Source organism: Megascapheus bottae, chromosome 5 (genome assembly GCF_031878675.1).
Source record: "Megascapheus bottae isolate mThoBot1 chromosome 5, mThoBot2.hap1, whole genome shotgun sequence".
Taxonomy (NCBI): Eukaryota; Metazoa; Chordata; class Mammalia; order Rodentia; family Geomyidae; genus Megascapheus; species Megascapheus bottae.
In genome coordinates this window covers 26,752,535-26,766,384 of record NC_143513.1, presented here as the reverse complement: position 1 = coordinate 26,766,384, position 13,850 = coordinate 26,752,535, and the positions used below count along the sequence as shown (strand labels likewise).

Below are 13,850 nucleotides of genomic sequence, written 5' to 3'. Positions count from 1 at the left end.
GAGCCTTTCCTGGTCTCTTGTTGGCTCCTCATATAAATACATTGTAATCTGTTCTTCCTCTTAAAGACCTAAAATATATTATAGTCAAGGTACCATCCCTTGTTCCTTTTCTGATGGCATAATAGTTTGTACTTAGTAGGTATTAATTTGCAAAATGTGAAATAAATAAATGTATGGAAGTGGCTCATGTATTTTAATATAATTTTGTGTTTTAATTTTGTGTTTTCACCCTGTACTGCTCAAGACATGACAACCTCTTTCATCATGAGCCAATTATTTCTGTAATCCCTAGAAGTGCAACTATTCCACAGGCATCATTCAGAATGGCAGGACTTAACAGTGGTCTCTTACTACCTGTACAAATGAGAATAGTTGGCTTGGGATGATGTGAAGTCACAGAGTGCCTTTGGCCTTCATCTTTGCTTGGTTCATACAGGTGAATTAGTAGAACGGCTTCTTCCCTCTGATAGGAGATGGACACAGAGCTCTCAATCAGGATTGCATTCTGTTGACTGAGGACAGGTAACTCAGCCCAATTAGTAAATATGGCCACAAAAAACTGAGAGCTGAGATGTCTGTACTATATTTGAATTTCAGATATAAGCATGTTGGGGAGTTTGTTTCCTCAACTCTCTTCCAGAGAACCAAGCTCTCCCTCTCTTTTATAGCATGCTTCTGCTTTCGTGGAACAATTATACAAATTTTCCATCTTGTCTCGTTACTCACTCACTTTAGGGGCTGAATTCAAGTCACTTTTCAAAGAGAGGATAATGTAAATTAAATTATACATATGCTTTTATTTACGGTCCATAACATCAGAAAGCTGTAAGAATGGGAAAAGGTGCCTCAGTGATCTTTCTGCGTGCATTTTCCAAATGAGTGAGAATAACTCATGAAAGCAGTTATGTTCGCATAAGAAAGAAGCATTACATTTATATGGAGAAGTAAACATCAGGTACGTGTCTGTAATTAAACAGAATTTGGATGAGGTTTCAGTAGAAATCAGTCCTGTCATCTTATGGTGGATTAATGGTCGCATTATTCCATGGGCAGATGTGAGGGGAAGAGAGTGACAGCCGGTAGCATCCCTGCAATGCAATCAGAAGTAACAAAGATATGCGGATACACAGTGAGGACGGTGGACAAGACAGCATTTTAATCTGTATCTATAGAAAACATTTATATAAGCTCTCTAGTAGAGGGATTATAGAAATACATTTAATATATAACAGTGTACTTTAGCGTACTTACTGTGAAAATAGCACATTTATTTAGAGAGGGTCTTTACACCCAGAATTCTTGAGGCTCTGAAATAAATTCATTTCCTTCTCTTGCAGTAACCGTAATCAAGAAAAACAAAAGGATCAACTGTTTTCCACGAATTTCCATCAAAAGCATTCTTCTGAGTATGTTTCCCAGAGTCATCTACAGGGTCACATCAGGGTGATGTTCTAGAAAAACAAAGTGAGTTTTTGTATGTTCAAGGGTTTACATTTGCCTGCATTCATGTCTTGTGCACATGGCTTGCCGTTCGATTCTCCACGTGCCTTCCTCGTAAGTGCAATGGCATATGGTGCATTCGTCAGTCTTTACTTCTCGGCCAGCTGGAATGACAGCAGTCTCTGCAAAGCAGTTGGGACCTGAAATGCAGACAAGAGTGTTTTCTATTATGTGTGTGCATAAATATATAATGTGCATAATCAGGCAGTGAGCAGTGGATTCCGCTTTATTTCCTCTTATACGGGACAGTAGAGAAGTGATAATTTCAGTAAATGAAGTACACCCACATTTTTTCTGAAACAAAACCTGTGGTGTTATGAGTGAAAACACTGAGATTTATGCAAAAGGCAATTTGGTAATCGTTTGATTTAACTCACACTAGTAATTATAGGAAAAGCATGGATAAAGAGTACCTTTGGGGAATCAGTATGACCCTCAGTAACATTTTTAAGCAAAGAGAATCAAGAAGTAAGTGGCCTGGAGTAGCACCATCATCCAGTGGAAACTTTCTGATATTATCACATATATTCATGGGAAGTGCTGTTGAACACCCAGAAGTTCCAGCTTCTGAAGTTTCAGGGCCTAGGATCTGGAAAGTTCCCAGGAAACATGGATATTGCTGGGTTAGGTTCCATACTTTGAGAAGCATGATGACCATAATTCTCACCCCATAAACTCAACTATGACACTTCCCAGTAAACCAGGGTGTCACAGCTACACTTCCTTCCTTAGAAAAAAGTCAATGACATAAAAATGTCAGAAAAAATTTTAAGTATCTCATTTATTTTTCATAGAATGGTCAGATGTGGGGAATCTTCATTTTCCACGGTTTCATTGGAGTGTTTCTTTCTTTTTTTCTTTTTTTTTTTTTGCCAATCCTGGGCTTGGGCTCAGGGCCTGAGCACTGTCCTTGAGTTTTTCTCAAGGCTTTACCACTTGACCCATAGCATCACTTCTGGCTTTTTTCTATGTGTATGGTACCAAGTGCTAGGCAAGCACTCTACCACTAGGCCAAACTCCTGGACTAAGTCTTTCTATTTTTTATGTTCAAATTACCCAAACTTGGCTTCTAGAATGACTGAATATCAAACTTCTTATGTCCTTTCAACACAATCTTTAACTTTTGCTTAACTGTCCTTTTTCACCAGGGGACGTGATTCCAGTTGATAGAAATGTATTGAGACTGTAGTGCATATTCTGATTATACTGGCCTGATATATTGCTTCCACTCCCTCTCTAGTTAGGCAAATCACGATACACAGAGACATTTTATAAAGTCCTAAACCATACACCCAGGCATTGGTGGCTCATGCCTGTAATCATAGCTGCTCAGGAGGCTGAGATATGAGGATTGTGGGTAGAAGGCAGCTTAAGTAGGAAAGCACATAAGAGTCCAATTAGCCACCAGAAAAATGGGAAGTGATGCTGTGGCTCAAAGTGGTAGAGTACCAGTCTCGAAGGCAAAAGTTCAGGGGCAGCACCCAGGTCCTCGCCACGTGTATCCACTGAAATGAAATTTTTACAACCTCTTCAGAAAATGGATTTAGTTGAGAATTTCTTGTAAAGGTAATTACCACCTTCCTCCATCCACCAATTGCACTCTGAAGCTTTCACCCTAGAGATAGGAAGACCATGTTCACCAAAAGCATGCAGGGGAATGCTTACAACCTTTTTATTCATTATAGCTCCAAAATAGCAGAAAAAAGAAACATTCTTAAATAGATGGATGGGTAAGTATCTGTACCATGTCATACAATTTTCTGCTAAGAACTGAACTGCTGATAGCACAACAGATAAGGCAAGCTCCAATTTACTGTGTTAGTCCATTTATATAATGGTTCCCATTTTAATGATTCTGAGGGAGTAAAGATACCAGGGTGTGGAGCAGAGTAAGTGTGTCTATAAAAAAGGCATGAGGAAGACATTTGTGGGGATGGGAAAGTTCTGATTTTGGTTGTGGCAGATTAAACAGAACTATGTTATGTGAGGAAGTAAGACAGACATGAATATACATTGTATCTTGTAGGTTTGGTCTTTTATATTGCTTTGTAATTGTGCATGATGGAGCTCCTAGCATGGGTCTTCTCTCCCTTGCCTTTGCAATTTCTTGGTTTGATTTAAATCTATAATTTCAAAATGAAAAGTTTTTGAAATCAATATATTTTATACGTAGAAGTTAGATTTAACTTACAAACTCATAAGTAAATACATTGAGCTTTTGAAGACTTCATACTAAGTTATCTTATGAGAATATTATAGATTATGGTATAATCTGTGCACTATTTTAAGATAATTTTCCAGCACCGTTTTTTTTGAAAGACTACCATTTTTCTTGTATTTTCTTCTGCTTATTATGGATTTAACTTGTTCTTCGCTTCCTCAGTTCCTGAAGTAAAAGCTTAGATTTCAAATTTCTCCTTTTCTAATGTACATCGTCAACACTAGGAGCTCTCTACAAAGCTCTGCTTTTACTGTTTACTATACCCACGTTTTGATAAATGTTTTCATTTTCAGTTACTTAAAAATTCATTAAACATCTCTTGAGATTTCACGTGCTATTCATATGTCATTTAGGAGTGTGGTATTTAATTTCCTTGTATTTTGGGATTTTACTGCTGTGTTTATTTTATTTTATATCGGTTAGAGAGCATATATTGTATAACATTCATTGTTTTAAGGTTGCAAAAGTGTATTTTATGTCCAAGTATCTGATCTGTCTTTGTGAATGTTCAATATGGCTAGTGAGAATGAATGCACATCTTTGTTTCATGCAGCTACTAGGAAGCATCATCAACACAGGCCAGTGGTACCCCTGTGACTGCTGATGCAATTCCAGTCAACCCAAACTTGCTGCTTTTGCCTGGTATGTACATGAATTGTTGGAGTATCAAAGAATAGTAGTTGACTTACTGATTTCTTCTTCAAATTCTATATTGGTTTTTGTTGTATAACAGTACAGGGACTTGAACTAGCATATGGCCTAGACACTGTCTCTTAGCTTTTCCTCTCAATGCCAGCTCTGTACCACTTGAGCCACAACTCCATTTCCAACTTTTGGCTGTTTAATAGAGATACGAGACTCACAGATTCTTGCCTGGGCTGCTTTCAAACCACTATCTCCAGATCTCAACCTTCTGAGTAGCTAAGATCACAAGCATGAGACACAGACAATGAACTGTTCTACATGATTTTGAAACCTATATTTTGATGTTATAGTTATAGGAAGAAGACTACTTTCTTTTTGGAGAATTGACTCCTTTTATCAATATTTAATACCCTCATTGTAAATGTGTCCTGCAAATTTTAGGGCACTCATTAAGAAAAGTTTAAAGGAAAAAGAAAGGAAAATATGCTAACAAAACAGAAAAAAAGAACCATAAAATGTCTGATTAAAATTACAAAGGCAGGAAAAAAAGGTCAGACCAAAATATGTGCAATGAACACAGGCGGAAGGATAGGGTGACATCGTCATGAAGCATTGTACTCATAACCTGACTTATGGAATTATAACCCCTTTCTACAATACTTAATAATAACAATTGAAAAAGAAAAAAGAAAAAAGCAGCAGTAGAAAATAGTGTCAATATGGTAGATATTATTCAAAATGAATCAATAATCACTTTGAATGTCTATGATCTAAATAGGTCAAGATAAAGATTGTCAGAGTAGCTCACAAAAATGCACATCTGTTTGTTGCGAATAATAACCCACATTAGAGCTAAAGACAGAGATTGAAAGTAAATGGATAAAGAAGATTGTGTACTATGAAATATATTTGCAATGTGCTATATTTATTTCTAGTACATCAGGATACTGGAAGCCTAGGGGAAATATCACTCACAATTACTTAGAGGACTATAATATACAACATCACTTAAGTGAGTAATCTTAATGTATAAAATGGACATATGGACACATACTTGTAATTCCAGCACTTACGAAGCTGAAAGCAGGAAGATGGGGATTTCAAGGCCAGCTTGGTCTACCTAACAACACCCTGTCTCAAAATCCAGCAGTAGCAACAACAAAAAGGGCTCTCCAGGTTGAACATAGGTAGCAGCTCACACTTGCAATCCCAGCTATTTGGGAAAAGAATAGCAAGAAGATTGCGTCATAAAACCAACTTGGGGAAAAAAGTTAGTGAAACTCTCATCGCAATCAGAAGGATAGGCATGGAGGTACATGCCTGTCATCCAGGTATGCAGGAAAAATAGGTAGAGGATCACAGACCAAGGCTGGCCCTTGTCTTAACAAGAGTCTCTCTCTCTGTCTCTCTCTGTGTCTCTGTCTCTGTCTCTGTCTCTCTCTCTGCCTCTGTCTCTGTCTCTCTCTATCAAATGTAACTAAGGAAATTATGAAGAGCTGTGACCATGAGATAAGTGGTAGCATACTTGCCTAAAAAATGCAGGACCCAAATCCTGATTCAAACTCCAGAACTGACAAAAAATAATAAAAATAACATAAAATAAATGAGGAAGGGATCTGCTACGGTTGTCAATGAAAGACAAATACATCTCCATAGATGAGCTGCATCAGTAAGTAGGGGAATAGAAGAAAACAATTTATAAGCCTAATTAATTAATTATAGCTGCAAGCTCCTAACTCATATGCTATCTAACCGGCAGAACAATTCTATAAACATGGAAAATAAGATTCAGAGAGAATAACATTAGTCCAAGACACATGGCTAATCATTATTGATGTTGCATTATGTTGATCTGGCCTCTGTTCAGTTAAAAAAAAGGCTAATTTCAGAAAGATTACTGCATATGATGATAATGCTTTCCTTTCTGCAGGGACACTGGGTAAACATGGCACTACTGCCCTTTTCCTGGCTGATCTTCCTTCGGGAAAGAGGGATATGTGCAGACAGGAGCCACTTTATAACCTTTGAAGATTCTCCCCAGTGTCTCCTTGAATAATAGTCTGTGCCCCCTGTACCACCCCATGCCACCCTAACTTCCAGGGCAATGCAGTCATGAAGGATCCTTTGACTTATTGTGTACTAAAAGATGAATTGTTGTCATTATTGTTGCTTTAGTTTGTGCCATTACTAGGGCTTGAACTCAAAGTATGGGCACTGTCTCTTCCTTATCGTTTTTATTCAAGGATGCTGCTCTGTAACTTGAGCCAAACCACCACTTCTAGCTTTTTGCTGGTGAATGGGAGGTAAGAATCTTGTGAACTTTGTCTGGTTTCAAACTACTATCCTCAGATCTCAGCTTCCTCTGTAGCCAAGATTCCGTTACACGTGAAAGCCGCCTGGTGCCCAGCTGGAGAAGATAAATTGAGTAAGGTTCACAAACTTCAAGTCAGCCTGAAACTTCCCACGGAGTTGGGCAACTCTGCCTCCTAGCCACTGCCCATGTCCACCAGAACTGCCCTTCAAATTCACAGCCCTTGGCATCACTGAATTCACATCAATGGTGGCCACTTAAGCTATCCTGTGATTTGCAACCCTCTGAGGCAGAACCCATAAAGACACTGCAACTTCACCTCGGGGGTCAAGTAACTACATAGCACAGTGCTGGGCCTGAGGATATACTGGACTGAGTCAACATTTTTAAATGACATGATTAATTGACCCACTGATATAAACTAACCACAAACTACAGCTTTGATGGGTATTTTAAGCTTTTTACCACAGGGACTGATCAGCCATAGAAAACCGAGCAGTCATTCACAAAGACTCAAATATGTTCTTAGGGTCCTATCGCCTCTCCTTCCACCCAGTACTAAACCTTGAGAAATGCTCCGGCACCACAGAACAGTAGGACCTCCAGGCTGTTTAGGAGCCCCAGGGGGAGAGGGCAGGCAGCGTTCATTTGTGGGAACATACTTTCTATTTTAGGGACGGGATTGTTGGTTGAGTGTTCCCTTGGAATAATGAAGTTAGAACAAAATAATTGCCACCGATACAGAACTGCACATCCCAGATCTGTTTTGAAATAGCTGTTATTTCTCTGTCTTCCTCTGTGCCTCAGCACTACCCAGATCCCCACTGATATTTGCACAAAGCACTACCTCTTGTATTTTAGTTTCTTATTTTGTATGCTTATATATTTATATACTTTATAAACTTAGATTCACAGAACACTGGTATCTACAGGAGAGATGTTTAAGATAGATTTTTCTTTCACATTTAAAAGAAATGAAGAAATTAAAAGTATGTTCCTATGTCTGTGTACCAACATGCTTTGCTGTTATGTGACCACCTAGTACAAAATCAAGTGTGTGTGTGTGTGTGTGTGTGTGTGTGTGTGTGTGTGTGTGATTGCTGTGACTTGAACTCAGACCTGAGTACTGACCCTTAGCTATAGCGTCATGGCTCTGTCTCTTGGGCTGCAGAACCACTTTCTGCTTTTTCTTTTTTTTTCTTTTCTGGGGGTTAACTGGAAGAAGCTCGTGGACTCTTTTGCCCAGATGGCTTCAAATTATGATCTTCAGATCTCAGCCTCACGTAGGATTACAGATGTGATCCACCAATGCCAGCTCCAAATCTTCTTTTAGGTGTGGGCCGGTCTAGAGACTCGAACTCATTACCTGTGCACTGTCCATGAGTTTTTGCTGAAAGTTAGAGTGTGCTCTACCACTTGAATCACAGCTCCATTTCTGGCTTTTCGATGGTTAATTGGAAGTAAACATCTCACAGATTTCCTGCCTTGGCTGGCTTTACCCCATGATCCTTGAATCTCAGCCTCTTGAGTAGCTAGGTTTATAGGCATATCCACCAGCACCTAGCCCCAAGTAATTTTTAATTACAACAATTAAAATGAGTGTTGTTACAGTATCTCACTTTGTTATCTGATATATTGAATTTATTTGTATTTGGTTATTTGAAATTTGACAGGGAATGGGGGAAAACCAAGACGGGTGGGGGGGGTGGGGAGGAGGGTGATGGGTGAAAGGGTATCAATGTATGTGAATTAATGCACCTTCTATCTGGCAAATATCATGTAACCCTTTTATTAATTACAATAAAAAATTTAAAAAAAACAATTAAAATGAATGAAAATCACAACTGATAGCAAAATAAGTGAGAAAATGAAGCTACTTTGGTTTCTGTGGAAGAAGCAATCTCTGTCAAGAGAAAACGTGTGTCAGAAAACTACCTCAGAAAATTCACTTCCTCTCTTTCTGGAGTCTCTCAGTGAGAATGGGTTCCTCTTTTGATTCACACTTCTGTCCCATACATCCTATCCTAGATTCCTGGCATCTAGTGCACAGCTCTTTAGCACTGTCATTCCAGTCCTTTCAGGGAGACATAATTTATCATAAGTCACCAGTCTCCAAGTCTCTACCCAAGTTCCAGTATGAAGTTCATTATCATCTTCAAAGGTTATAAGCACTTCTACACCCTAAATCCTCTGTCTAAACAATACTTCCAGGTTGGCATTGGTGGCTCACACCTATAATTTTAGTTATTCAGGAAGCTGGTATCTGAGGATCAAGATTTGAAGCCAGCCTGAGCAGAAAAGTACATGAAACACTTATATCCTGTTAGCTAGCAAAAAGCTGGAAGGAGAAGTGTGGCTCATGTGTACCTTGAGCGAAAATGCTAAGGGACAGTGCTCTGAGTACAAACCCCTAAACTAGCACAAACATACACGTGTATGCACACACAAGCGCACTCCCTCACCCCCCACACACAATATTTTCCACTCATAGAAATAATATATGTTTTCCAGAATCCTGTTTTTATTTCCTAAGTGCAAACTGTGAAATAAAGTTCAGACAGCTTGCCCTTAACAATTTCAATGAAATCTTTTCAGAACCTTAACTGTCGAGATATACTAAGAACCTTAGCAACAGGTCTGGAGTGCAGCATTTGCTAAACAAGAATCTTTCCCAACAGTTCTTAGCATCTGATGAATATTTGTATTTCATAGATTTGGCCAATTAAATCTGTGTAAAATGTGTAATCAGTGTGTTTGCATGGCATCTTCAGAGCTGAACCCTGGGGACCTGTGCAGCCTGGCAAGTCTGTTGATTAAGCTTACAGTGCACATGACCTAGAATGTTTGGGTTTAATAGAGTAGAAGACGTTAGCTACTTAGGCTTCTTTAGAAAGGAGCCTCCTCATGTATTTATCCCTGTGTGATGGGCTACTGGTCCCCAGTGTCATGTTTGTGACATTCACATTGGTATGTTGGTACTTTCCATTGTTGTATACTGTTCCATTTGTCATTGTATCCCAATTTATTTACTTCCTTTTTTTAACTTCCAAACATCTACTAGCACTACAAAGCTATGGTAGTTTGAAAGTACATCCTATTTTTTTTTTTTGCCAGTCCTGGGCTTGGGCTCAGGGCCTGAGCACTGTCCTTGGACTTTCTCAAGTCCTAGCACTCTATCACTTGAGCCTCAGCATCACTTCCAGCTTTTTTCTATGTATATGTGGTACCGAGGAATTGAACCCGGGTCTTCGTGCATGTTAGGCAAGCACTCTACCACTAGGCCAAACTCCTGGCCCATACATCCTATATTTTTGAAACATAAAACAGATCTACCAATGAATATTCTTATACAGAATCTTGGTGTCCATATCCTATTAATGGCATTATTGTTGAAGCTGGAGTAGAAATCAATGAGTGTTTCCCAAAGCAGTTGTACACTTTCATCCAGAATCAGTTTAATGAGTTCCCTTGATGGAAAGCCTTCTTTTTGGTATTGCCAGTTATTCAGCTATATTTTATACACTGTGGCAGATGTGTGATAGTACTGAATGATAACAGTTTTAATTTGCATTTCCCCGATGACTAATTCTTTCCATATGCTCTTTCGGTGTGTGCCATTTCAAGTTAAATTCTAAAGAATACATGTTGTTATTGCTTTATACTAGGTTGTCAAGACTGACCTGCCTTCCTTTCTTCCTCCCTCCCTCTCTTCCTTCCTACATCCTTCTTCCTTTTATTCCTTCCCTCCCTCGATTCCTTTCCTTCTTTCCTTCTTTTCTTTCCTTCTTTCTTTCTTTCTTTCCTTCCTTCCTTCCTTCCTTCCTTCCTTCCTTCCTTCCTTCCTTTCTTTCTTTCTTTCTTTCTTTCTTTCTTTCTTCCTTTCTCTTTCTCTCTCTCTTTCTTTTCATCTCTCTCTCTCTCTCTCTCTCTCGCTCTCTCTCGCTCTCTCTCTGTCTGTCTGTCTGTCTCTCTCTCTGTCTCTCAGATAAATGATAAAAATTCATTTCTCACATTCTGGAGACAAGGAAGCCAATGGTCAGGGTACTGGATGCCACAATAGGGCTTAAACTCCTGTTTACAAAATAAAGCCCTCTGTCTACATTTTCTGAGGACAGGGTGAAGCTGTGTCCTTTTGCTACCAATCTATTGCAGATTCATTCCTCTCCTGATAAATTTGCCTACATTTTTTTCTTGCTGAATGAAATGACAAAGACAGATAGCTTGGCCTTTTGGTTAACAACTAGCACTTGTTCACTCCTTCACCTGATGACTGGGCCTCAGGCAGAGGTATCAGATAGGTGCCATAGGTGGAAATGTTCATATATGCTGGACGAGCCCCATGTAATGTGTGATCTTAGACAAACTTCCACATACAATGGAGGAGCTATTGATTGAGGTGCATGGCAGAGAGGCACTTTGTCCGTAGTGGAAGTTGGGATGTATTATGGGGAAGGGATTGAGCATCTGTGTACAGGCTGTTTTCTAAGCATCGTGAGCATGCACAGTTTCACCTTAATGTGGGTCTCCTTGGAATGGCAGTACCATAGATACTAAAGTGGCATCCTTTCCATAGTACCCACCATTTGTGTTGAATAACCAGGTAAAAGGTATTTTGTTATTTTTGAAGATAATGTGATCCTTTTTTTTTAGTTGTTTGTTTCTGTTTGCTTTTAAGGTTTTTATTTGTTATTGGATTTCCCAGCGTTACTATGATTTATGTTGGAGTGATTTATTTTGCCTCTGTTTTCTTTTTTCTTTTTCTTTTTCTTTCTTTTTTTTTTTTTTTGTGGGTCCGGGGGCTTGAATTTGGACTGGGCACTGTCTCTGAACTCTTCAGCTCAAGGCTACCACCATACCCCTGGGCCTGGGTGTTGTCCCTGAGCTCTTCAGCTCAATGCTACCACCCTACCCTTGAGCCAAGCCCCAGTTCCCCTTTTTCTTGATGTTAATTGGAGGAAAGAGTCTCAGGTCCTTTTGTGCCTGAGCTAACTTTGAACCTTGATCCTCAGATCTCAGCTTCCTGGCTAGCTAGGATTACAGGTGTGAGCCACTGCACCTGGCTTTTTAAAATACATTAGGCTTCTTAGAGTTGTGACTTTGAATCTCTGCAAATATGCCTTGACCTATTTTCCTCCAGATTTGCTTCTGTCCCATTCTTATAGTACAATTTCTGAGGTCCAAGTTACACAGCTACATGACTTTTCTTTTCAAATAATTGCCTAAAGTTATTTTGATTTCTACTGGATCTGCTTTTCAAGTCTTTCATCAGCCCTTCTATTGAACTCTTGATTTCAGTTATTACATTTTTCACCTCTGGTATTTTCTAGTACATTCCAGTACTCAGTGAAATGCTCACATTTCTCAATTTGTTCATCAGCTATTTTAAAAACTGTGACATTTACCATGTCGCTATAAATTGAAGGCCTGCTTATTTTATTTTTTTGTTTAGATTTTTTTTCTTGGTTCCAGGACCTAAGGTCTTATTTCTTGGTTTCCTGGCACTTTTTCCCCCATATATTGTAATTAATAGAAGGGTTACATTATATTCACCAGATAGAAGGTGCATTACTTCACATACATTGATACCCTTTCTCATGTCTTGGTCCCCATTTCCCTCCTCCAACCCCCGCCCCCCCATCTTGTTTCCTCCCTTCCCTGTCTGATTTCAAATAACCAAATACGCATATCTACAATATATCAGATAACAAGGTGAAATACTGTAACAATATGAGATAACCAAGGGACAGCAAAAGAGATGAGAGATAACATAGTACATTAAGGACAACAATCACTTGTTATATGGCCTTTGTTTCCTGGCACTTCTAAGAGCTAAAAAGGAAAAGGTGCTAAAATGACACTCATGGCTGCAAGCCATGGAGATTTTGGTTAGGGTTCCTCTGACTCAGAGTTCCTGCACCATTAGGGTACAGCCCTGTGAAGGTAGCTGACAACCTCAATACATTCTGGTCACTTGCACCTTGCAGGGCCTTGAGCTCTGTTTTGCTCCTCGGTCCTGGGACATGACAGCACCTCTGTTCCAGTCTTTAGTCACCAGCTATTGTTTCCTGCTGGGCCTCTGCTGGGCCTTTCTTTGTACACATGCAAATTTTAAGTTTCCTTGAAAGAAATTTCCCTTCCTTGAAAGAAATTTCCCTGCAGAATTCTGACTTTCTTTCTGCATACACCCCAGGGTCTGTAACTTAGGCTCCTCAGGTTTCAATTTCCCTAAAAAACTCCAATACAAACCTACTATGTCAGCTCTGTGAAGATGCTGCCAGCCAAGGCTGGCTGCTTTCAGCTGGATAAGTAATGTCTTTGAACAGATGAATTTGGTGAATGCCCTCAAGGAAAAACAATGAGGGTGTGAATACCTATGGGGCTTATCTTAGAGCATCTGCCATTCTCTGAGGCAGACATCTAAATCCATTTTTCTCTGATGCCTTCTGATACCATGGGCATATTTGTGGTCTCCCCACCACATTTGCCAGAACAAAACTGATATCCTTGGAATCCTTAGACTGATAAAAGGTCTTTTCTGCATATCAATGAGTTGAATGAATGATGGATGGCAAATCATAGGTAATTATTAGATGGGAACTGGTCACAGGAAAGAGCAAGGTAAGACTTGAGAAAATTTTCAGTGCCACTGTCCACTTACAACTGAAACATTTAGAGAGGGGAAAGTGGCCGAAGGGTAAGGTTGATCACCATTTGCCAGTGATTTAGTCAGTCATGTCTGAATAAAGAATGCTGTATGAAATCAAGAGGATAGGGTCCAAATACCTTCCAGAAAACTGAACAACATGGTGGTCCCTGAAGGGGGAAGCCACCCTTCCCACATCTCTCCTTCTGCTCTATAACCCATTGTCATTAAATCAACGCATGTTTCCCTGAGATTTTACAATCCTTCAATAGCAGGGAATATCATGAAAACCTTGATTTATAGGCCAGAAACACAAGTGCAGAGTGAGAGCAGGCTTAGAGTCTAAGCCCTCCACCTGTGAGACTTGACAATATCTCCAGATACATAGTGTAATAACCGAATTGCATTAGAAGACACTGGCTGGCATCTACTATAGAATTAACCCTGTGCTTGCTGACTGGAAGGTTTTTGAGTTCATAGAAGCCTTCTGGGTCGATTGACATGGTACAAAATCAGATGATATTTAGTTT

General features: G+C 39.4%; 1 protein-coding gene across 2 annotated transcripts in view; it reads right to left on the bottom strand.

Annotated features, from left to right (window-relative positions):
* Positions 1-404: 404 nt before the first annotated feature.
* The window catches only part of Vwc2 (von Willebrand factor C domain containing 2), a 115,218-nt gene continuing 101,772 nt past the window's right edge, over positions 405-13,850 (bottom strand). The window contains exons 3-4 of one of the 2 annotated variants that reach the window (XR_016535405.1): positions 1,252-1,640; positions 405-1,088 (exon numbers count right to left, since the gene is read on the bottom strand). Coding sequence is in view for 1 of the 2 variants with exons in the window: in XM_090332322.1 (XP_090188448.1) it covers positions 1,489-1,640 (152 nt within the window). In the remaining variant the exon portion in view is untranslated. Of the gene's footprint in view, positions 1,641-13,850 lie in introns of both variants that reach the window. The other variant, XM_090332322.1, reaches the window with a different exon arrangement.